The sequence below is a fragment of the Pseudophryne corroboree genome, chromosome 11, assembly GCF_028390025.1.
Source record: "Pseudophryne corroboree isolate aPseCor3 chromosome 11, aPseCor3.hap2, whole genome shotgun sequence".
Classification (NCBI taxonomy): Eukaryota; Metazoa; Chordata; class Amphibia; order Anura; family Myobatrachidae; genus Pseudophryne; species Pseudophryne corroboree.
This window is the reverse complement of record NC_086454.1, coordinates 121,935,148-121,961,903: the sequence shown is the minus strand read 5'-3', so window position 1 is coordinate 121,961,903 and position 26,756 is coordinate 121,935,148. Positions and strand designations below refer to the sequence as shown.

Here is a 26,756-nt window from a genome sequence, read left to right as displayed (position 1 = left end):
CTGTCCTCTCTCCTCCTCATACACCTTACACTGCACAACTGTCCTCTCTCGTCCTCATACACCTTACCCTGCACAACTGTCCTCTCTCCTCCTCATACACCTTACACTGCACAACTGTCCTCTCTCCTCCCCATACACCTTACCCTGCACAACTCTCCTCTCTCCTCCTCATACACCTTACACTGCACAACTGGCCTCTCTCCTCCTCATACACCTTACCCTGCACAACTGTCCTCTCTCCTCCTCATACACCTTACACTGCACAACTCTCCTCTCTCCTCCTCATACACCTGCACAACTGTCCTCTCTCCTCCTCATACACCTTACACTGCACAACTGTCCTCTCTCGTCATACACATTACCCTGCACAACTCTTCCCTCCCTCCTAATTCACCTTACACTGCACAACTGTCCTCTCTCCTCCTCATACACCTTACAGTGCTCAATTGTCCCCTCCCTCCTCATACACCTTACCCTGCACAACTGTCCTCTCTCCTCCTCATACACCTTACACTGCACAACTGTCCCCTCTCCTCCTCATACACCTTACCCTGCACAACTCTCCTCTCTCCTCCTCATACACCTTACACTGCACAACTGGCCTCTCTCCTCCTCATACACCTTACCCTGCACAACTGTCCTCTCTCCTCCTCATACACCTTACACTGCACAACTCTCCTCTCTCCTCGTCATACACCTGCACAACTGTCCTCTCTCCTCCTCATACACCTTACACTGCACAACTGTCCTCTCTCGTCATACACATTACCCTGCACAACTCTCCCCTCCCTCCTAATTCACCTTACACTGCACAACTGTCCTCTCTCCTCCTCATACACCTTACAGTGCTCAATTGTCCCCTCCCTCCTCATACACCTTACCCTGCACAACTGTCCTCTCTCCTCCTCATACACCTTACACTGCACAACTGTCCCCTCTCCTCCTCATACACCTTACCCTGCACAACTCTCCCCTCCCTCCTAATTCACCTTACACTGCACAACTGTCCTCTCTCCTCCTCATACACCTTACAGTGCTCAATTGTCCCCTCCCTCCTCATACACCTTACCCTGCACAACTCTCCTCTCTCCTCCACATGCACCTTACACTGCACAACTGTCCTCTCTCCTACTCATACATCTTACACTGCACAATTGTCCTCTCTACTCCTCATACACCTTACACTGCACAACTCTCCTCTCTCCTCCTCATACACCTTACACTGCACAACTGTCCTCTCTACTCCTCATACACCTTACCCTGCACAACTCTCCTCTCTCCTCCTCATACACATTACCCTGCACAACTGTCCTCTCTCCTCCTCATACACCTTACACTGCACAATTGTCCTCTCTACTCCTCATACACCTTACACTGCACAACTCTCCTCTCTCCTCCTCATACACCTTACACTGCACAACTGTCCTCTCTACTCCTCATACACCTTACACTGCACAACTGTCCTCTCTCCTCCTCATACACATTACCCTGCACAACTGTCCTCTCTACTCCTCATACACCTTACACTGCACAACTGTCCTCTCTCCTCCTCATACACATTACCCTGCACAACTGTCCTCTCTACTCCTCATACACCTTACCCTGCACAACTGTCCTCTCTACTCCTCATACACATTACCCTGCACAACTGTCCTCTCTACTCCTCATACACCTTACAGTGCACAATTGCCCCCTCCCTCCTCATACACATTACCCTGCACAACTGTCCTCTCTCCTCCTCATACACCTTACACTGCACAACTGCCCTCTCTCGTCCTCATACACCTTACCCTGCACAACTGTCCTCTCTCCTCCTCATACACCTTACACTGCACAACTGTCCTCTCTCATCCTCATACACCTTACCCTGCACTACTGTCCTCTCTCCTCCTCATACACCTTACACTGCACAACTGTCCTCTCTCCTCCTCATACACCTTACACTGCACAACTGTCCTCTCTCGTCCTCATACACCTTACCCTGCACAACTGTCCTCTCTCCTCCTCATACACCTTACACTGCACAACTGTCCTCTCTCCTCCTCATACACCTTACACTGCACAACTGTCCTCTCTCCTCCCCATACACCTTACCCTGCACAACTCTCCTCTCTCCTCCTCATACACCTTACCCTGCACAACTGTCCTCTCTACTCCTCATACACATTACCCTGCACAACTGTCCTCTCTACTCCTCATACACCTTACAGTGCACAATTGCCCCCTCCCTCCTCATACACATTACCCTGCACAACTGTCCTCTCTCCTCCTCATACACCTTACACTGCACAACTGCCCTCTCTCGTCCTCATACACCTTACCCTGCACAACTGTCCTCTCTCCTCCTCATACACCTTACACTGCACAACTGTCCTCTCTCCTCCTCATACACCTTACACTGCACAACTGTCCTCTCTCGTCCTCATACACCTTACCCTGCACAACTGTCCTCTCTCCTCCTCATACACCTTACACTGCACAACTGTCCTCTCTCCTCCTCATACACCTTACACTGCACAACTGTCCTCTCTCCTCCCCATACACCTTACCCTGCACAACTCTCCTCTCTCCTCCTCATACACCTTACACTGCACAACTGGCCTCTCTCCTCCTCATACACCTTACCCTGCACAACTGTCCTCTCTCCTCCTCATACACCTTACACTGCACAACTGTCCTCTCTCCTCCTCATACACCTTACACTGCACAACTGTCCTCTCTCGTCCTCATACACCTTACCCTGCACAACTGTCCTCTCTCCTCCTCATACACCTTACACTGCACAACTGTCCTCTCTCATCCTCATACACCTTACCCTGCACAACTGTCCTCTCTCCTCCTCATACACCTTACACTGCACAACTGTCCTCTCTCCTCCTCATACACCTTACACTGCACAACTGTCCTCTCTCGTCCTCATACACCTTACCCTGCACAACTGTCCTCTCTCCTCCCCATACACCTTACACTGCACAACTGTCCTCTCTCCTCCCCATACACCTTACCCTGCACAACTCTCCTCTCTCCTCCTCATACACCTTACACTGCACAACTGGCCTCTCTCCTCCTCATACACCTTACCCTGCACAACTGTCCTCTCTCCTCCTCATACACCTTACACTGCACAACTCTCCTCTCTCCTCCTCATACACCTGCACAACTGTCCTCTCTCCTCCTCATACACCTTACACTGCACAACTGTCCTCTCTCGTCATACACATTACCCTGCACAACTCTTCCCTCCCTCCTAATTCACCTTACACTGCACAACTGTCCTCTCTCCTCCTCATACACCTTACAGTGCTCAATTGTCCCCTCCCTCCTCATACACCTTACCCTGCACAACTGTCCTCTCTCCTCCTCATACACCTTACACTGCACAACTGTCCCCTCTCCTCCTCATACACCTTACCCTGCACAACTCTCCTCTCTCCTCCTCATACACCTTACACTGCACAACTGGCCTCTCTCCTCCTCATACACCTTACCCTGCACAACTGTCCTCTCTCCTCCTCATACACCTTACACTGCACAACTCTCCTCTCTCCTCGTCATACACCTGCACAACTGTCCTCTCTCCTCCTCATACACCTTACACTGCACAACTGTCCTCTCTCGTCATACACATTACCCTGCACAACTCTCCCCTCCCTCCTAATTCACCTTACACTGCACAACTGTCCTCTCTCCTCCTCATACACCTTACAGTGCTCAATTGTCCCCTCCCTCCTCATACACCTTACCCTGCACAACTGTCCTCTCTCCTCCTCATACACCTTACACTGCACAACTGTCCCCTCTCCTCCTCATACACCTTACCCTGCACAACTCTCCCCTCCCTCCTAATTCACCTTACACTGCACAACTGTCCTCTCTCCTCCTCATACACCTTACAGTGCTCAATTGTCCCCTCCCTCCTCATACACCTTACCCTGCACAACTCTCCTCTCTCCTCCACATGCACCTTACACTGCACAACTGTCCTCTCTCCTACTCATACATCTTACACTGCACAATTGTCCTCTCTACTCCTCATACACCTTACACTGCACAACTCTCCTCTCTCCTCCTCATACACCTTACACTGCACAACTGTCCTCTCTACTCCTCATACACCTTACCCTGCACAACTCTCCTCTCTCCTCCTCATACACATTACCCTGCACAACTGTCCTCTCTCCTCCTCATACACCTTACACTGCACAATTGTCCTCTCTACTCCTCATACACCTTACACTGCACAACTCTCCTCTCTCCTCCTCATACACCTTACACTGCACAACTGTCCTCTCTACTCCTCATACACCTTACACTGCACAACTGTCCTCTCTCCTCCTCATACACATTACCCTGCACAACTGTCCTCTCTACTCCTCATACACCTTACACTGCACAACTGTCCTCTCTCCTCCTCATACACATTACCCTGCACAACTGTCCTCTCTACTCCTCATACACCTTACCCTGCACAACTGTCCTCTCTACTCCTCATACACATTACCCTGCACAACTGTCCTCTCTACTCCTCATACACCTTACAGTGCACAATTGCCCCCTCCCTCCTCATACACATTACCCTGCACAACTGTCCTCTCTCCTCCTCATACACCTTACACTGCACAACTGCCCTCTCTCGTCCTCATACACCTTACCCTGCACAACTGTCCTCTCTCCTCCTCATACACCTTACACTGCACAACTGTCCTCTCTCATCCTCATACACCTTACCCTGCACAACTGTCCTCTCTCCTCCTCATACACCTTACACTGCACAACTGTCCTCTCTCCTCCTCATACACCTTACACTGCACAACTGTCCTCTCTCGTCCTCATACACCTTACCCTGCACAACTGTCCTCTCTCCTCCTCATACACCTTACACTGCACAACTGTCCTCTCTCCTCCTCATACACCTTACACTGCACAACTGTCCTCTCTCCTCCCCATACACCTTACCCTGCACAACTCTCCTCTCTCCTCCTCATACACCTTACCCTGCACAACTGTCCTCTCTACTCCTCATACACATTACCCTGCACAACTGTCCTCTCTACTCCTCATACACCTTACAGTGCACAATTGCCCCCTCCCTCCTCATACACATTACCCTGCACAACTGTCCTCTCTCCTCCTCATACACCTTACACTGCACAACTGCCCTCTCTCGTCCTCATACACCTTACCCTGCACAACTGTCCTCTCTCCTCCTCATACACCTTACACTGCACAACTGTCCTCTCTCATCCTCATACACCTTACCCTGCACAACTGTCCTCTCTCCTCCTCATACACCTTACACTGCACAACTGTCCTCTCTCCTCCTCATACACCTTACACTGCACAACTGTCCTCTCTCGTCCTCATACACCTTACCCTGCACAACTGTCCTCTCTCCTCCTCATACACCTTACACTGCACAACTGTCCTCTCTCCTCCTCATACACCTTACACTGCACAACTGTCCTCTCTCCTCCCCATACACCTTACCCTGCACAACTCTCCTCTCTCCTCCTCATACACCTTACACTGCACAACTGGCCTCTCTCCTCCTCATACACCTTACCCTGCACAACTGTCCTCTCTCCTCCTCATACACCTTACACTGCACAACTCTCCTCTCTCCTCCTCATACACCTGCACAACTGTCCTCTCTCCTCCTCATACACCTTACACTGCACAACTGTCCTCTCTCGTCATACACATTACCCTGCACAGCTCTCCCCTCCCTCCTAATTCACCTTACACTGCACAACTGTCCTCTCTCCTCCTCATACACCTTACAGTGCTCAATTGTCCCCTCCCTCCTCATACACCTTACCCTGCACAACTGTCCTCTCTCCTCCTCATACACCTTACACTGCACAACTGTCCCCTCTCCTCCTCATACACCTTACCCTGCACAACTCTCCCCTCCCTCCTAATTCACCTTACACTGCACAACTGTCCTCTCTCCTCCTCATACACCTTACAGTGCTCAATTGTCCCCTCCCTCCTCATACACCTTACACTGCACAACTCTCCTCTCTCCTCCACATGCACCTTACACTGCACAACTGTCCTCTCTCCTACTCATACATCTTACACTGCACAATTGTCCTCTCTACTCCTCATACACCTTACACTGCACAACTCTCCTCTCTCCTCCTCATACACCTTACACTGCACAACTCTCCTCTCTCCTCCTCATACACCTTACACTGCACAACTGTCCTCTCTACTCCTCATACACCTTACACTGCACAACTGTCCTCTCTACTCCTCATACACCTTACACTGCACAATTGTCCTCTCTACTCCTCATACACCTTACCCTGCACAACTCTCCTCTCTCCTCCTCATACACCTTACACTGCACAACTGGCCTCTCTCCTCCTCATACACCTTACCCTGCACAACTGTCCTCTCTCCTCCTCATACACCTTACACTGCACAACTCTCCTCTCTCCTCCTCATACACCTGCACAACTGTCCTCTCTCCTCCTCATACACCTTACACTGCACAACTGTCCTCTCTCGTCATACACATTACCCTGCACAACTCTTCCCTCCCTCCTAATTCACCTTACACTGCACAACTGTCCTCTCTCCTCCTCATACACCTTACAGTGCTCAATTGTCCCCTCCCTCCTCATACACCTTACCCTGCACAACTGTCCTCTCTCCTCCTCATACACCTTACACTGCACAACTGTCCCCTCTCCTCCTCATACACCTTACCCTGCACAACTCTCCTCTCTCCTCCTCATACACCTTACACTGCACAACTGGCCTCTCTCCTCCTCATACACCTTACCCTGCACAACTGTCCTCTCTCCTCCTCATACACCTTACACTGCACAACTCTCCTCTCTCCTCGTCATACACCTGCACAACTGTCCTCTCTCCTCCTCATACACCTTACACTGCACAACTGTCCTCTCTCGTCATACACATTACCCTGCACAACTCTCCCCTCCCTCCTAATTCACCTTACACTGCACAACTGTCCTCTCTCCTCCTCATACACCTTACAGTGCTCAATTGTCCCCTCCCTCCTCATACACCTTACCCTGCACAACTGTCCTCTCTCCTCCTCATACACCTTACACTGCACAACTGTCCCCTCTCCTCCTCATACACCTTACCCTGCACAACTCTCCCCTCCCTCCTAATTCACCTTACACTGCACAACTGTCCTCTCTCCTCCTCATACACCTTACAGTGCTCAATTGTCCCCTCCCTCCTCATACACCTTACCCTGCACAACTCTCCTCTCTCCTCCACATGCACCTTACACTGCACAACTGTCCTCTCTCCTACTCATACATCTTACACTGCACAATTGTCCTCTCTACTCCTCATACACCTTACACTGCACAACTCTCCTCTCTCCTCCTCATACACCTTACACTGCACAACTGTCCTCTCTACTCCTCATACACCTTACCCTGCACAACTCTCCTCTCTCCTCCTCATACACATTACCCTGCACAACTGTCCTCTCTCCTCCTCATACACCTTACACTGCACAATTGTCCTCTCTACTCCTCATACACCTTACACTGCACAACTCTCCTCTCTCCTCCTCATACACCTTACACTGCACAACTGTCCTCTCTACTCCTCATACACCTTACACTGCACAACTGTCCTCTCTCCTCCTCATACACATTACCCTGCACAACTGTCCTCTCTACTCCTCATACACCTTACACTGCACAACTGTCCTCTCTCCTCCTCATACACATTACCCTGCACAACTGTCCTCTCTACTCCTCATACACCTTACCCTGCACAACTGTCCTCTCTACTCCTCATACACATTACCCTGCACAACTGTCCTCTCTACTCCTCATACACCTTACAGTGCACAATTGCCCCCTCCCTCCTCATACACATTACCCTGCACAACTGTCCTCTCTCCTCCTCATACACCTTACACTGCACAACTGCCCTCTCTCGTCCTCATACACCTTACCCTGCACAACTGTCCTCTCTCCTCCTCATACACCTTACACTGCACAACTGTCCTCTCTCATCCTCATACACCTTACCCTGCACAACTGTCCTCTCTCCTCCTCATACACCTTACACTGCACAACTGTCCTCTCTCCTCCTCATACACCTTACACTGCACAACTGTCCTCTCTCGTCCTCATACACCTTACCCTGCACAACTGTCCTCTCTCCTCCTCATACACCTTACACTGCACAACTGTCCTCTCTCCTCCTCATACACCTTACACTGCACAACTGTCCTCTCTCCTCCCCATACACCTTACCCTGCACAACTCTCCTCTCTCCTCCTCATACACCTTACCCTGCACAACTGTCCTCTCTACTCCTCATACACATTACCCTGCACAACTGTCCTCTCTACTCCTCATACACCTTACAGTGCACAATTGCCCCCTCCCTCCTCATACACATTACCCTGCACAACTGTCCTCTCTCCTCCTCATACACCTTACACTGCACAACTGCCCTCTCTCGTCCTCATACACCTTACCCTGCACAACTGTCCTCTCTCCTCCTCATACACCTTACACTGCACAACTGTCCTCTCTCATCCTCATACACCTTACCCTGCACAACTGTCCTCTCTCCTCCTCATACACCTTACACTGCACAACTGTCCTCTCTCCTCCTCATACACCTTACACTGCACAACTGTCCTCTCTCGTCCTCATACACCTTACCCTGCACAACTGTCCTCTCTCCTCCTCATACACCTTACACTGCACAACTGTCCTCTCTCCTCCTCATACACCTTACACTGCACAACTGTCCTCTCTCCTCCCCATACACCTTACCCTGCACAACTCTCCTCCTCATACACCTTACACTGCACAACTGGCCTCTCTCCTCCTCATACACCTTACCCTGCACAACTGTCCTCTCTCCTCCTCATACACCTTACACTGCACAACTCTCCTCTCTCCTCCTCATACACCTGCACAACTGTCCTCTCTCCTCCTCATACACCTTACACTGCACAACTGTCCTCTCTCGTCATACACATTACCCTGCACAACTCTCCCCTCCCTCCTAATTCACCTTACACTGCACAACTGTCCTCTCTCCTCCTCATACACCTTACAGTGCTCAATTGTCCCCTCCCTCCTCATACACCTTACCCTGCACAACTGTCCTCTCTCCTCCTCATACACCTTACACTGCACAACTGTCCCCTCTCCTCCTCATACACCTTACCCTGCACAACTCTCCCCTCCCTCCTAATTCACCTTACACTGCACAACTGTCCTCTCTCCTCCTCATACACCTTACAGTGCTCAATTGTCCCCTCCCTCCTCATACACCTTACACTGCACAACTCTCCTCTCTCCTCCACATGCACCTTACACTGCACAACTGTCCTCTCTCCTACTCATACATCTTACACTGCACAATTGTCCTCTCTACTCCTCATACACCTTACACTGCACAACTCTCCTCTCTCCTCCTCATACACCTTACACTGCACAACTCTCCTCTCTCCTCCTCATACACCTTACACTGCACAACTGTCCTCTCTACTCCTCATACACCTTACCCTGCACAACTGTCCTCTCTCCTCCTCATACACCTTACACTGCACAATTGTCCTCTCTCCTCCTCATACACCTTACACTGCACAACTGTCCTCTCTACTCCTCATACACCTTACACTGCACAACTGTCCCCTCTCTCCTCATATACCTTACACTGCAAAAGTGTCCTCCACCTTATACACATTAAGGTGCGTACACACTAGACGATATCGTGAGCAATGTGCCTGATTCGCCACATCGTTCATGATATCGTCCAGTATGTATGCACTATGTTGCTGACGATGCGCGCTATTCCCCGACAGACTGCAAGGAGGTCGTCCAGTGTGTATGCACTATGCCCGCTCTCCCCCTGCCGTCGCTTGTCGCTGCCAGCACTGGCCAGTGTATATGCATTTGCCGGCAACCCGCATTATTTGCGAGTCGTCTAGTGTGTACCTACTATTACACTGCACAGCTTGGGTTTGGGTGACCGGCAGTTGGGAGATCACAACAAAGCTCCTTTTGGGCTTGGTGGCTCGCTACGCTCGCCACAGGTTCTATTCCCACTCTACGGGTGTCGTGGACACCCATGAGTGGGAATAGTCCCCGTTGGTCAGCATGCCAATCAGCGAGCTATTTAACGTTGGGGATACCCAGCGTCGGTATTGTGACCGGCGGTCTCCAGACAGCCGGTAACATAATTGCATCCCCACTGCACAAATGTCCACCTCCAATTTGCAGACTGTTTCTAGTAAAATTATGAGCCTTTCAAGATTGTCAGATCTGTAGATGCTGAAAATGATCTGCAAGTCACTGAAAACTGTGTAATGTATGGGCGCAGATTGGTGTATGGGAAATCTTTAAATTGTGAAAATAAAATCACAAAATCTCTGAATCTTTTTTTGTGCTTGGTGCTGTATGGGCCCCTTTCCAGTCAAAGTTATTTTACATGTGAACGCCTGTTGCGGCCCAGTAACGCCCATCCAGCCACAAGGTAAGAAGTGTCCATGATGTATGCGCAGTTTGCTCAAAATGATTCTATGCACCTGCATTCAGAATTGTGTGCAACTCAGAACCAGGCCCTTAGTGGACAAGAGTAGACGTTAACAAGGTACACTTATGTAATGTTCTGTGTTCACTCACCCATCTTTGGAAAGAGCTTGTCTGAAGAAATCATTAGCTGCTAACTTTATAGCCTTCTCTGGTGTCACAAGGGTTAAATTAACAGCCGCACCTACAGAGACAAAAACAATTAACCCCCTAGAGTAACTGCTGAAGCATCTTCTATAGCAAGTACCTGCTTGATGTAAAATATTTATATTTAATGGAATACACTTTATATTAAGTCAATAAAAAAATGTGTATTGTATTCTCAGAAAACCTCAAAATCAAAGAAGCACATAGTGGCAGATTCAATTATCCGTGGGACTTTCTGCGCGGCTGCAGCTCCTGGGTTTAACGCCCAGAGCTATTCAATTACTTTGAAATTCAACGCGCAGTATGCCCAAGGCTGAGACGCATTATCTCACAGCTCCAAGGTAAGTGCCCAGAGCTATGGAGAGACTCTTCGCGGTGAGCCCCGAAGGATGCACTTAATGTGGAATTTTCCTCACAACTCCTGAGGCTGCAAGAAAAATCTGCATTAAGTGCACCCTGTGGGGCTTACTGTGCGGGGTAGCTGCAGTAACTGAATAGCCCCGGGCAGAGATGCAGCCGTGCGTTAACCCATGGCTAATTAAATCTGCCCCATACAGGATACAAATGTACGGGAGCGTTCCAGTATAAACAGAAAAGTAGAAACATAATTGACATCTGGTGGTCTTTACATAATGACTTTGTAGAAATGCTTTGATCACTTTGATCGGAACAATATGTTTGCAAACAAGTTAGTTTGGTTGTGTGTAACAGTATATGATTTTTTTTTGTAGGTTTTTTTAATGCTTTTATTACATACCTCTATACATGCCGAAGTATCCTTCTGTGCGTATGATTTTAATAAGGCAGTCCGACCTGTAAAAGAATAGTTTTTCATTTTAGCTGTACATATGTTCAGTTTCTTCCAAAACAATGAAGTGGGGGAAGAGGACAGGAACAAAAGTGGGAAGATTTTATGGGAATCGGATAGAGAAGAACAAGCACAAAAAGGGATCAGTAATAGCTAAGAACACATAAACTGTCAAAGTGTCATGGTATTGAGATAGGCAGTGAGTAGTATATTAGCTTAGAAAGTATAATTCTATACTACCGTCATCTATCCTAGGCACATAAAGTGGCAACATGACCACTCTTTAAGTAGAGGCCTCAATTAGGTAAGGATCCTAGGGCAATTATTTGAGTACAGGCAAACATAACATCCAGATAGTATGATCCATAAATATGAAATATTGTCTTTGTGCCAAGCAAATCCAAAGTTCAGAGAACTACATTCTTTTAGTTTCAGGGTCTGTATTTAGAGGGAACGCTCTACAGATGTACAGCAGCAACTTTATTTGTCAGCCCAAATCTCTAGAAGCAATTCCTAGACGATTACAAAAGCTGGGGAGGCTTAAGGCTGATTCAGAGATGAACGCTATAGAACAGCCTCTACATCTTTGTACGCAGCAGCTGTGCTAAAATAAGTAAAAGGACACACACTGACAGCTTCTGTGATCCGCTGCTGAGTCCAAAGACGCATCATCGGATGAACTGCATGAACAACGGATATCTGAGCAACTTTCAGGTTACACGGGATGACTAGTAAAATCACACTGCCGGGGCCAGGGAAGCTGCGTCCACGATACAGCCACTGGCTTCGTCATGCCCAGAAAATGGGGTTGAAAAGCCCCTGATTCCTGGAATGCTACCTGTCACCGCCCCAAACAAGAGCAGCATGTTTATCGTGCCACGGCTTTTGCGGCACTGCGAGCGGCATCGCATTCCTATGTACGCACACGTGCAGTGCGACTCCTGTGCAGATCTTAAAGCATCAGACAACTGCGAAAAACATCAACGCCCAACTCTGAATTAGCCCCTTAGTTAGGAATAAAAGACTGACATTAGCTACTCAGTTTAACATTTAAGAGACCTTTCATGATACACTGCTACATTAGATCAAGTCAAATAATATGAACTATTGGCTCCATTGCCAGATTCCATCTATCGCTTGTCAAGGAAGGTAAAGACAGATTTATGAGGAGAATAAAAAATGGGGATATTCTGTCATAATAGTCTAAAAGATGTATAGATTAATATTTTAAACAGAAATAGGTCTCTAATTCTGACAGAGAACCAAGTCCATAATTAGATCTAACAGACGGACTGCATCAAATCATGCAGTTAAGAAAATAGAGAAATCTGTCTAGACGGGATCCGGTCTGAAGATCGACAGTGTCTAGGTCGACAATGTTTAGGTCGACCACTATAGGTCGACAGTCACTAGGTCGACATGGATGGAAGGTCGACAGGGTTTCTAGGTCGACATGTGCTAGGTCGACAGGTCTAAAGGTCGACATGAGTTTTTCACATTTTTTTTTTTTTTTTCATACTTAACGATCCATGTGGACTACGATTGGAACGGTAAAGTGTGCCGAGCGAAGCGGTAGCGGAGCGAAGGCACCATGCCCGAAGCATGGCGAGCGAAGCGAGCCATGCGAGGGGACACGGTGCACTAATTTGGGGTCCCGGTCACTTTACGAAGAAAACGACACCAAAAAAAATAAAAAAATCTGCATGTCGACCTTTAGACCTGTCGACCTAGCACATGTCGACCTAGAAACCCTGTCGACCTTCCATCCATGTCGACCTAGTGACCGTCGACCTATAGTGGTCGACCTAAACATTGTCGACCTAGACACTGTCGATAAAACGAACTACACCTGTCTAGACATAGGGGGTCATTCCGAGTTGATCGCTAGCTGCCGTTGTTCGCAGCGCAGCGATCTGGCTAAAAATTGGCTCTTCTGCGCATGCGTATGGTGCGCACTGCGCACGCGCGACGTACTTTCACAAAAGCCGATGCAATTTCACACAAGTTCTAGCGACGCTTTTCAGTCGCACTGCTGATCGTTGAGTGATTGACAGGAAGTGGGTGTTTCTGGATGGTAACAGACCATTTTTGGGGAGTGTGTGTAAAAACGTAGGTGTGCCAGATAAAAACGCAGGAGTGGCTGGGGAAACGGGGGAGTGGCTGGCCGAACGCAGGGCGTGTTTGTGACCTCAAAACAGGAACTAAATAGTCTGAAGTGATCGCAAGCTAGGAGTAGCAGCTACTCAGAAACTGCACAATCTTTTTTTGTAGTCACGCTGCGATCCTTTCGTTTGCACTTCTGCTAAGCTAATATACACTCCCAGAGGGCGGCGGCTTAGCGTTTGCACTGCTGCTAAAAGCAGCTAGTGAGCGATCAACTCGGAATGAGGGCCTTAGGGCCTAATTCAGATCTGATCGAAGCAGCAAATTTGTTAGCTAATGGGCAAAACCATGGGGGTAATTTCAAGTTGATCGCAGCAGGAAATTTTTTAGCAGTTGGGCAAAACCATGTGCACTGCAGGGGGCGCAGATATAACATTTGCAGAGAGAGTTAGATTTTGGTGGGTTATTTTGTTTCTGTGCAGGGTAAATACTGGCTGCTTTATTTTTACACTGCAATTTAGATTGCAGATTGAACACACCACACCCAAATCTATCTCTCTCTGCACATGTCAAATTTGCCTCCCCTGCAGTGCACATGGTTTTGCCCAACTGCTAACAGAATTCCTGCTGCGATCAACTTGGAATTACCCCCCATGTGCACTGCAGAAGAGGCAGATATAACATGTGCAGAGAGAGTTAGATTTGGGTGGGGTGTGTTCAAACTGAAATCTAAATTGCAGTATAAAAATAAAGTAGAAAGTATTTACCCTGCACAGAAACAATATAACCCACCCAAATCTAACGCTCTCTGCAAATGTTATATCTGCCCCTCCTGCAGTGCACATTTGTTTAGCTAAAAAAATTGCTGCTGCAATCAGATCTGAATTACCCCCATAGGGTTATACATTTTTTTTTACATTTTCCTATGCCAGATATTTCTTTTACAGTAAATGGGGAGTTCCCTGTAGCTCATAAGCTCTGGTTGGGCAATAGTAAGCAAGCCTCATTTAACAAGCCCCACAGGTCGCCTGGGTCACAGGACATTATTAACCACTGGACTCAATATAAAGTTCTCTAAATAAACCGAACATTTCAGTCATTATGCAAGCGTCCTTATTCTGTCACTTATATAATGATTCCAGCAGGGAGACATACATCAAGGGGTCCTCCTACCATCACGTAAACCTCCTCCAAACTGGACAGCCCAGGCCTGGGGGTTCCTCAGAAAATGGGGAACCCACAAATGAAGGTCAACCCTCCCAAGGAGCCCCTCAGGCCTGGACTGAAAACCTGGGACTATTCCCCACACCCCTGCTGGCAGTGAGTGCAAGGTCAGCAGTGTAAAATTAGAAGTAATATTATGCTTTACAGTGGGACTACAGGTCCCTGCAAGCCTGCCCTGGCATGCCAGCACTTGGGAGACCAAAAGTGCCAACATGCCCAGACAGTAAGAGCTCGCTGGCACCTCTACCTCCACTGTAAAGACAGTATATAAAAAAGATAGCACTTGTACACCAAGAATATTAAGGTCGCAGTGATGCATGAGGACACATTTGTACTGAGGATTTCTGCTAGCACCCTCCTGTGGTGCAAGCAGTAATCTACCTACAGTAGGACTTTTGGGCATCTCAACTGCAGCGAGCCCAGTCATTTGCATGGGAAAAGCCACTTTACATGGTTAACGTGCATTTGAGCTTGCGGCACTGGTGGTCAGTGCGGGCTGGCCGCCCAAACAATTGAACAGCTCCTTTCCCTTTAGACGGGAACTATGAGCGCACAAAGGGCCTAATTCAGAGTTGATCGCAGCAGCAAATTTGTTAGCAGTTGGGCAAAACCATGTGCACTGCAGGGGGGCAGATATAACATGTGCAGAGGGAGTTATATTTGGGTGGGGTGTGTTCAAACTGAAATCTAAATTGCAGTGTAAAAATAATGCAGTATTTACCCTGCAGAGAAACAAAATAACCCACCCAAATCTAACTGTCTCTGCAAATGTTATATCTGCCACACCTGCAGTGCACATGGGGGGGTCATTCCGACCCGTTCGCACGCAGCGGTTTGTCGCTGCGGTACGAACGGGTCTGGAATGCGCATGCGCGGCGGCCACACTGCGCACGCGCGTCATTGCCAGGCGACAGGAGACGCCGGGTTACATCGCGCTTAACGAAGAAAGCGGTCGCAGAGCCGGCCTCAAGAAGATTGACAGAAAGAAGGCGTTCCTGGGTGTCTCCGGACCGTTTCCTGACGTTTTCGGGGAGTGGAGAAGAAAACGCAGGTGTGCCCAGAAGAACGGAGCGCGGATGTCTGACGTCAAAGCCGGCTCCAACATCGAAGAGATCGTCGCACAGGGTAAGTATGTCCAGGCCTAGTCTTGTTCTGCTTGAAATTTTTTTAGTTTAGCAGGGCTGCACAGGCGATCGCAGCTCTGCCAAGCTAAAATACACTCCCCCATAGGCGTGGACTAGTTGATCGCAGCAGCAGCAAAAAGTTGCTGGCTGCTATCAAATTTGCTGCTGCGATCAACTCTGAATTACCCCCAAAGAAAATTGAATTCCTACTATAGAATCTCCATTTGTCTCATTGTGTCCTGTATGCAATAGTCAAATATAGCTAAGAGCAGTGATTTCTATGCGGAGGTACTCAGCTAAGACTTTTTTTTTCTTTTTTTGGTCTAATTTTTAATTCTTCTAACTAGTTACAGCAACAGGAAGAAATTAGTGAGACCAATTCAGAAATGAATAAACAGCAGGTATGTGCACACTTATCCCATGTGTGGAAGCTACTAGATATCTTTTCTGAACCTGTAACTTTATGTGAATACTGGAACCTTTTGTCTGAGTACAGGTTGAGTATCCCATATCCAAAATGCTTGGGACCAGAGGTATTTTGGATATCGGATTATTCCGTATTTTGGAATAATTGCATACCATAATGGGATATCATGGTGATGGGACCCAAGTCTAAGCACAGAATGCATTTACGGTTCATATACACCTTATACACACAGCCTTGTGTATTAAACAAGGTTTGAGTACATTGAGCCATCAGAAAACAAAGGTTTCACTATCTCAGTCTCACTCAAAAAATTCCGTATTTCGGAATATTCCGTATTTTGGAATATTTGGATATGGGATACTCAACCTGTATCAAAAAACAAAGCACTGGTTAAGAGTTCTCACATACAGTATGTAGTAGCAGAATCCACTGCACCAGCTCCCTGCAACCCCGTCGCATACTTCATTATTCGTCAGCCAAAATGCTTTTTGTCAAACAGAAAAGGGTACATAACGGTTTATATAGCTTCGGTCCACCAATGTGGCCATGCTGCAGCATCCAGTTTTTGTTGTTGACATACTGTAATTAAACTTTAGATGAGATCTCCATGCCTTCATAAATCATTGCAGCTTGGAGAATGTACATTACTGAGAACCATCAGTGGGAGTAATTCAGACCTGATCGTAGCAGCTAATTCAGATCTGTTCGCTCGCTAGCTATTTTTTGCAGCGCTGCGATCAGATAGTCGCCCCCTATAGGGGAGTGTATTTTAGCTGTGCAAATATGCGATCGCATGTGCAGCCGCCCTGTACAAAAACAGTTTGTGCAATTTCTGAGTAGCCCAGAACTTACTCAGTCGCTGCGATCACTTCAGCCTGTTTAGGACTGGAATTGGTGTCAGACACCCGCCCTTCTAACTATGACACATATAGATGGAGGCTTGGGCATCAGTGGTCAAATATAGAAATAATATGGTTATATATTCCTGCAGATTCTTTATGACATGGGTTCCCCTGCACCATACAGTTGTTACAATTACATGCTGATTACAGAGCCTCATGTTCCATTTACAGGACATTATGGGCAAGAACTACTGTAATAAACCATTCCTAAGCTGGGTACACTCCATGCCCCAGTGCGACCCAGCGGCGCGGCAATGCGATGTAACGATACATCGCACCGCCATACACATTGCACAATCTACTGTACCATTACATCTGGCACGTAACAACACCTCCTCAGCCGTGGAATCGTCCCAGCGGACTTGTAGCACATCCCATGGCATGATTCAATGAACGACAGGTAAGGTATGACGGATTGGGAGTACACACTATACAACGTGTACACTATACAACGTGTACAATATATCGTTTTGATCCGCGTCAGAATTATATATCGCACAATGGGCCCCATTCAGCACTGAACGTGCATGCACAAGGTCTTAAACTGCGATCACAAGCGATCGCAGTCCAAGTCTGGCAGAGGGGGGGCAGGAATGGGGAGGGGTCGACACAGCGTTTTGTACATGCCATTCGAGGGGCGCGGTCCGGACAACGGAGGCGTGTCCGGACTGTTTGAGGGGCGAGCCGCGACGGCTGTGTGATGTCAAACGCATCTGTGGGCCGCGGCGGCTGTGTGACCTTATTTAGCATCAGTTGCAGTTTTGCTAAATTAGCTAAATTACAACTGCTTGCAATCGCATGCTGGGGGCTGTCCAGCACAGGGCAAGGCCGCCCAGCATACTAATGGTGACCAGCAATGCGATTGCAATTCAATTGCGAATGCATTGCTGAATAAGAGAAGACCCCTGCCTGTGCAGCTTGGCTGCGGAGGCAGTGGGACAACCGCCATTTTCCTCATTGCATTGGACGCATGTGACATTACGAGGCCATCTTGAACCCACCCCCGTTTCCAACGCCAAATCCCTGCAATGCCGAGTCGCCACCCCCGTAATGCTGCTTTGCTGCCCTCAACCACCCCCGCGAACGCCTCTGCCTGCGTTCACATCAGTGCAATCGCATTGGCCGACACATGCAGAATGGGTCCTGTGCATGCGCACTGGGAAAAAGTTTGGCATAATGCGATCGCATTGCACCCGCGATGCAAGCTGAATAAGGCCCAGTGGGGGTCATTCCGAGTTGATCGCTCGCTGGCTAATTTTAGCAGCCGTGCAAACGCTATGCCGCCACCCACTGGGGAGTGTATTTTAGCTTAATAGAAGTGCGAACGCATGTGCAGCCGAGCTCTGCAAAAACAGTTTGTGCAGTTTCGGAGTAGCTCTGAACCTACTCAGCGCTTGCGATCACTTCAGCCTATTCGTGTCCGGATTTGACGTCATACACCCGCCCAGCGAATGCTCAGCCATGCCTGTGTTTTTTCAGACACGCCTGCGTCTTTGCAAACCCTCCCTGAAAATGGTCAGTTAACACCCAGAAACTCCCTCTTTCTGTCAAACTTCTTGCGGCCGTCAGTGCAACTGAAAACTTTGCTAGAACCTGTGCACAACCACAGCGGGCTTTGTACCCATATGTCGCGAGTGCGCATTGCGCCGCATACGCATGCGGAGAAATGCTGTTTTTTTAGCCTGATCGCTGCTCTGCGAACAATGGCAGCTAGCGATCAACTCGGGACCCCCAATATATCTTACAGTGTGCACCTAGTATTAGCTACACACACATCGGCACTATTATTATGCAACAGATTCCTGTTCATACTTTGGCTCCGCCCATTCAATATTTCCTGTATATAATGAAATATATAATGCCTCCTGTACTTGTCTATGTAGACATAACTTTAATGTTTGCTTTTATTAGTGTAGTGCATAACTGACTACGATGACTGTAAATGTCTTATTTATTATTTACTTTCTGGCTTCAATTTGTCCTTTTTTCTGCCTAGTTAATCAGGAGATGTGTAATCTGTAATAATATTCTGCTTTGTTATTATTTTTCTCTGCAAGATCAGCATGTGAGGTTTGCATTGTGTGTGGTTTCAGCATCCTACGACTTCTCCTTCACAACTTCAAGGACAGCACAGAGGTCGGCGGCTGGGAGAGGTAAAGAAACATTATGGCTCTTCCCCCACATCTTCATTTGCATGAAAATCAATATCCAGTTAGAAGGGAAAATGAGTAGAGCTATTTGCTGTCATGTCGCTGTAACCTAATTCTGTGTACAGAGTACATCTGTAATACATTTACGTCTGTAAGGTAATGCAGCCTTGATGGATAACTTTTTCAGCCAATGTCTTAATCTATTTTTATTGATCAGAGTGGGTGTAACTGATTATGGAGAAGGAAGGAACAGGAAAAATGGTACCCTTAGATTCAGGCGTGCCGTGACCGCTCACACTATTTTGGGGGCCACTCTGCCCTGATCGCACGCTGCCATTTTTCACAGTGCAGCGTTCAGGTCACTACAGCGCATGCGTATGCACCGCAATGCGCAGGCGCGTCGTATGGGTACAGAGCAGATTGTTGCTGTGCGATGGATTTAACAAAGAATCCATGCGCACAGCCGATCGCAAGGAGATTGACAGGAAGAGGGTGTTTGTGGGTGTCAACTGATCGTTTTCTGGGAGTGTTTGGAAAAATGCAGTGGTGTCCAAGTGTTTGCAGGGCGGGTATCTGACGTCAATTCCGGGACTGGACAGGCTGAAGTGATCGTAAGGGCTGAGTAAGTTCTGAGCTACTCAGAAACTGCCCAAACTATTTTTGTAGTGCTCGGCTGCACATGCGATTGCACCCTTGCACAGCAAATATACACTCCCCAGTGGGCGGCGACTATGCGTTTGCGCGGCTGCAAAAAGTAGCTAGCGAGCGATCAACGCGGAATGACGCCCTCAGTTGTCTCTTTTACTGTATCGGAGTTTGATGACCCTAACATGAGATAGACCATGCTTAGCAGTTACTGAGTGCACATATGATGTAACGCATTAGCATGAAATAACTCACTTACATGCTCTTGTACATTCTCTGTCCATCTTGCTGGTTTTGTAGTCGAGTCTTGGCCAAGTCAATGGGAAAGACACAGGTAACGCCAATTAATCCAGCTATTCCTCCATTTAGAAGCTTGGCGGGCAAACTGCAGACAGAAAAACATTGATGCTGAACAGTAACAACTGGCAGATAGGGTACCAGGCGCTCGATGCGGATAGGGGAGCAAGCCCTAAGTCACTTCTCTTTTACACATTAGAGTGTGACTTCTCTATAAAACATAACTATAGATACATTGGAGACACTGCTGGGTCTGACACATTGTTGGTTGTGTACAATATATGAAGGGTATCTCAGAACTGCCTAGGAAAGTGATTGAGTAGAATTCCCTATGTACCAGCCAATTACTCTATTATAGGTTGGGAAATGCAAAGGAGGTTAACCAGATGGGATTTGGTATAAGTAAAAACACACACACTGCGGTACCTATCCAAACCTTTACCTCACCCCTACACAAACAGCCTGTATACCACAATGTGCAGCATAACATCCTGAGGTTATTAACACTGGGGATAACTTATGCTCTTCTCCTACAGTGCTGCCCTTTCCCACCTCATCTACTCCCAATCCTCAAACCTCCGGTGTCTCTTTGCCACTTTCAATTCCCTCCTCTGCCCACCCCCTCCTTGCCTCCCTTCCTCATTCTCTGCTCTTGACTTCGCCACCTACTGTTCATCTAAAATGGACCCCATACCTCAGGACATCACATCCCACCAGAGTCTCAGGAATTCTCTCCCTATAAAATTCTGCATGGGCTCTCAAGACCCACATCTTCATCAAACCCAGCCATCTCTCATTCTAACCCTCTGTTCCATGCTCTCTGTTTACCCCATCTGTGTCACCCGCCTGTCCCTCCCCTTTAGAATGTAAGCTCTCACGAGCAGGGCCCTCTTCCCTCATGTGCGTTTCCTTCTCTTCATTATACTATCACCTATTCCATATGGGTATGGGACTCATGGTCGACAGTGACACACATTAGGTCGACACCTATTGGTCGACAGTGGCTAGGTCGACACCAGAAATAGATCGACATGGCCATTAGGTCGACATGAACAAGGTCGACATGAGTTTTTCATGTTTTTTTGGTGTTGTTTTCTTCGTAAAGTGACCAGGAACCCCAATTAGTGCACCGTGTCCCCTCGCATGGCTTTCTTCGCTCGCCATGCTTCGGGCAAGGTTACCGTTCCCAATCGTAGTCCATGTGGATCGTAAAGTATGAAAAGTTTTTTATTTTTGAAGAACTCAAGTCGACTTTTTTTGCATGTCGACCTTGTTCATGTCGACCTAATGGTTGTGTCAACATATTTCTAGTGTTGACCTATTCACTGTTGACCAATGGGTGTTGACCTAATGGGTGTCGACCTAAATGGTGTCGACCCAGAGTCTGGATACCCTCCATATTCCCTTCAATGGCACCTAACCCATGGTTGCTGCTGCCCTGCTGCTTACTTGAGTGTTATAATTGCTGATGCAGCAATGTTTATGTACCTTGTACCTGTCCTGTACTGTCTTGTACTGTAATTCACTGTCTTCTTGTTCTGCTCATGTTCTGTTTATGTACTTTGTTAAGGTGCTGCAGAACCCTTGTGGTGCCATATAAATAAAGGATGATAATAATAATAATAATAATAATAATAATAATAATAATAATAATTCTCCTTAAGTGTGTGACACATTTATTTATTTAATGACAACTCCTAACTGCCATGTTAGGGTGTGTACACACGGTGAGATCCTTGCTATGCCCGATTTTCACTTGCGATTTCCCTTGAACTCCCTGGAGCCCAGATAGCACGTGATTTTGACTAACTTTTCTTGAGATATGGACTATGTGTGCTTACGATTTTGGCTTATGTGAGATTTTGGCTTATGTGAGATGTCATTGACATGTGAGATGAACTAGATAGTACACCGATCTAGCAAGGATTGACTTGCCTGCACAGTCTATCTTTTCTTGCGATGCCGACCTGGCGGGATCGCGCATCGGGATCGAATCGGGATCGCAAGGTGACTTTCACCTTGCGTTCTGCACTAACTTTTCTTGCGATTTTGACTATATAGTCAAAATCGAAAGAAAATATCTCACCGTGTGTACACACCCTTACAGGCTGTATTTGAAAAATGTCAGGAGTTGTTTGGTTGGTACTTTATCTCTCTCCACTTTATCATCCTCCTAAGCTATGGGGCTGTTTCAGCATGGGCTGTAAATGTGTTGAAATCGCTTTGAAGTGATTTCAGCACATGTGCGCACGCTGGTGTGCGCATGCTCAAGGTCTTAGACTGTGTTCTGACAAGAGCGGTGACGGAGCGTCAATGCCACATTTTGTGGGTGACAACGTGCCGTTAGGGGGGAGGGGGGGCGGTCTGGATATCGGAGGCATGTTTGGTCTGTTTGTGTGTTTATGGGGTGGGCCTTGACGACTGCATGACATCACACGCAGCTGCTGCGAGCTGAAACATGGCGGGTAGCTGTCTGCCTTTGCAGCTAGGCTGCACAGGCAGAGAGCTACACGTATCATGCGAGTGCTTCGCTGCTGAGTGAAGTGTTCGCATGCTAGCTGGGGGGGGAGGGCCTGGCATGGGGGGCGGACTTGCCCTGTGCTGGGCGTCCCCCCGTATGCTAGTGTAGTGAGTTGTGGTTGTGCAAATAGTCACCCAAATACAACTAATGCTGAATTGGCCCCTTAGTACATAGGGGGTAATTCGGACCTGATCGTAGCAGCAAATTTGTTAGCAGTTGGGCAAAACCATGTGCACTGCAGGGGGGCAGATATAACATGTGCAGAGAGAGTTAGATTTAGGTGGGGTGTGTTCAAACTGAAATATAAATTGCGGTGTAAAAATAAAGCAGCCAGTATTTACCCTGCACAGAAGCAAAATAACCCACCCAAATCTAACTCTCTCTGCAAATGTTATATCCGCCACACCTGCAGTGCGCATGGTTTTGCCCGACTACTAACAACTTTGCTGCTACGATCAGGTCTGAATTACCCCCATAGACCCAAAAGAGGTAAGAGGGCCCTGATTGTATAAGAATATATGGAATAGTTCTGCTGCTCAAGACAAACATTGGGCAGCAGGCAGTGGGACAAATATCAATTGCTAGTCCCTACAGCTAAATGCTTTGCAGGGATGAGGCTCCAGCAATGCGCATCTGCTCATTATACAAGGAAGCACAGCAGCCGCCATATGAACACTGAAGCCTGCTTGAGCTCATGATAGTTTCATCACATTGGATGACATACAGACATCTCCGTACAGTGTCGGACTGGGGCATGAAGGACCCACCGGGAAATGCAGTGGTAGAATCCCAAGCTTAAGGGGTGTGGCCAGACACCAGAGGGGGTGTGGTCAGCCCCCTAAGAGGGAATTGGTCAACTATTACAGAGGACATAGTCAGTCTGCAAAGAATGCGGATCCTTAATGAAGGAGAGGACATCGGTGTGTCAGGACTGCCCACTTTCATTGGCAGAAGGGCTACAATTAGTGTCGTTTCTATAGACATAAACCAAGCACCAGAGTTCATCCATGGTCCTGCTTCTAGTAGAGTATCAATGTATAATTTGAGAGCACAATGTGGAACCTGGCTTCTAGAGGAAGGGCCCACAGACAGTTGGGCCCAATGGGGATTTTTCCTCTGCACTCCTGTGGGTCAGTCCGACCCTGTCTACGTACCCTATTTACAGTGTCAATCTCATTATAGTTGGGCATTGTGGTCATTTTGAGGCTACACAATGCAACATTGGGCCACCCGCCAATACTGTCTATGATATCAGTAAGTGTGGCTAGCGCTACTATTTAATGCCCAATACCACCTGGCCCTTTGCAGGTGATGTGATAAGCTATGCTGCTGATAGTACGTGACCAGATTGGGTTCCGGTATGAATGGTCGACCATGTTATGGTCGACAGTCATTAGGTCGACCAATATTGGTCGACATTGGCATGGTCGACATGGACAAATTGTCGACACATGAAAAGGTCGACATGAGGTTTTTTTTGTTTTGTTTTTGGTGTCGTTTTCTGCGTAAAGTAACGGGGAACCCCAATTAGTGCACCGCGTCCCATCGAATGGCTCGCTTCGCTTGACGTGCTTCGGGCAAGGTGCCTTGCTCCGCTACGCTCGGCACACATTACTGTTCCCAATCGTAGTCCACGTGGATCGTAAAGTATTGAAAAGTTCCCCAAAAGGAAAAAAATTTTGAAAAACCTCATGTCGCCCTTTTCATGTGTTGTCCATTTTCTTTTGTCGACTATATGTCCATGTCGACCATGTCACTGTCGACCAATAGTGGTCGACCTAATGACATGGTCGACCATCCAAACGGATACCATCAGATTGTGGGGTTGCTATCCCTTACAGCTCTCAAATGTGAAAACATACTGACATAAAGCAATTTAAAGTAACGTGTGCCACCTTTTCTGTGGAGAAGATTGCTACACTGTATGAATAGAGAAGATATTGCAGGTTTATAACAGGGTTCGTAACAATGAACTATGAACCTTGAACCCTTCTATCTCTAAGGAAAGTGAATGCCACTAATCCAGAAAAATCTGTGTAAATGCTTTCACAGTCTGTCCTGTACACTGGCATGGAAATACTGCAATATAATATCATTGCATAGCTTGATACTATGAATGCTGAGGTAATTCCTGGCACATTCCCAGGTATGAAAATAAATAGTTACTCTATTAAGAATATCCATAGCACACAGAGACAGAGGACAAGGCTCTGCAGAACATCAGAATGTCATTCACACAACTGTAAAATGCATAATACCCCTATATCACACAATCACTGACACTGGCTTTACCTGATTTGTTTGTCAGCCATTTAATTACAACGTAACCCAGATAAAAGACCGAGCTCCTTCCTGCTGTAGCGACAACCGGTCTCTTCAGTCTGACAGCTCCTATAAAAGACAAAAGCAAGTTCTCACTATTTATCAGGATAAACCAAATCTTTGTTAAACCCGCTACCTCCAGCATGTGTCACCTAAAGACTTCGCTCTAGAACTGTATGCTACAATGCCCCTCCTTTCTAACCATATATAGGACTTTCCTGTGTATTTAACACATACAACTCTAAAAGGATCATATACCTTACCTAAGGAGAAATATTCTACTGTTACAGGTAAACTTTATCTAAATTAACAATTTATACTGATTGTGCATTATATACTGAATGCACACAAAAGTATGTAAATACAAGAATATATAATGATAGTAATAGTAGACCGATAGGAGCAAGATCACTATTTCTAGGTTATATTCACAATTTACCTGTCATCTAGTTTGAAAATGAGCAAGAACATGATGCAATCAACCATAAAGAATTCAACAGGGACAGTTGCGATTTGCACAAGCTGAACTGTAATCAGTAATGGGTACAATTTAAATTAAACACCTTCTGCAACATCATTTGTTTTGTTCATTACTGTCCGGGGGACTGTAGTCAGCGTGTGAAGCACACATAGGGAATATTACTGAGTGACATCCTATGTTGGAAGGCAACAAGAAAGTGATTGTCTGGACAAGCCATTAGCGGGATGTAATTATCTATTTTGTTTAGATTTAAAAAAAACACAGACTTCGTTTTACTGCCGGGGGTAGGACCATGATGAACAAGTGCCGTCCCCTGTACAAGAAGGGGAGGCAGGGTACTGGTTAGTGGCCTACTTTTAGGCAAGTATGACGGGGCATTCAAGATGATCCACACATCTAGTGTTAAAAGTAATAATTTTCAGATATTATTTAATTATGATCAGATTTGTGCCGGAGCCTTTAGAATGGTTGCGTGGCTCTCACTGGTATCATTGGTGCCTATGAAAGGTGCTTCTGCATATTCATACTAAGCTGTTAGCAAAACTCAATTACAGGAAAAAATTAGCTGCTGCATGTATTTTACGCCATTTGCATTTTAAGAAATAGTTCAGTATATATATAAAACATTTACATAGGAATCAATGATCCTTGTGACAGATATATTTTCTTTATGGTGACTTATAGGCTACATTTTTTTTCTACTCTAGTCTCAATGGCCCATAGCAACCAATCAGATTCCAGGTATTATCTTCTAGAAGGTGCTATATAAATGAGAATCTGATTGGTTGCTATGGGTAACATCCCATCTTAAACAGAACTCCCATCTTAGTAAATTTACCCCAAAGACTTGTTACTTTCCAGTGAGTCACACTATGGGCCTAATTCAGACCTGATCGCAGCAATAAATTTGTTAGCTAATGGGCAAAACCATGTGCACTGCAGGGGGTGGCAGATATAACGTGTACATAGAAATTTAGATTTGGCTGGGTTATTTTGTTTCTGTGCAGGGTAAATACTGGCTGCTTTATTTTGACACTGCAATTTAG

General features: G+C 47.1%; 1 protein-coding gene across 2 annotated transcripts in view; it reads right to left on the bottom strand.

Moving 5' to 3' along the window:
• Positions 1–26,756, bottom strand: part of SLC25A22 (solute carrier family 25 member 22) — a 95,328-nt gene that overhangs the window by 26,409 nt on the left and 42,163 nt on the right. For both annotated transcript variants that reach the window (XM_063944777.1, XM_063944776.1), the window contains 4 exons: positions 25,200–25,298; positions 20,349–20,474; positions 11,464–11,519; positions 10,653–10,743 (listed from right to left, as the gene is read on the bottom strand). In XM_063944777.1, coding sequence (XP_063800847.1) covers positions 10,653–10,743; positions 11,464–11,519; positions 20,349–20,474; positions 25,200–25,219 — 293 coding nt within the window. In that variant the 5' untranslated portion in view covers positions 25,220–25,298. The remainder of the gene's footprint in view (positions 1–10,652; positions 10,744–11,463; positions 11,520–20,348; positions 20,475–25,199; positions 25,299–26,756) is intronic.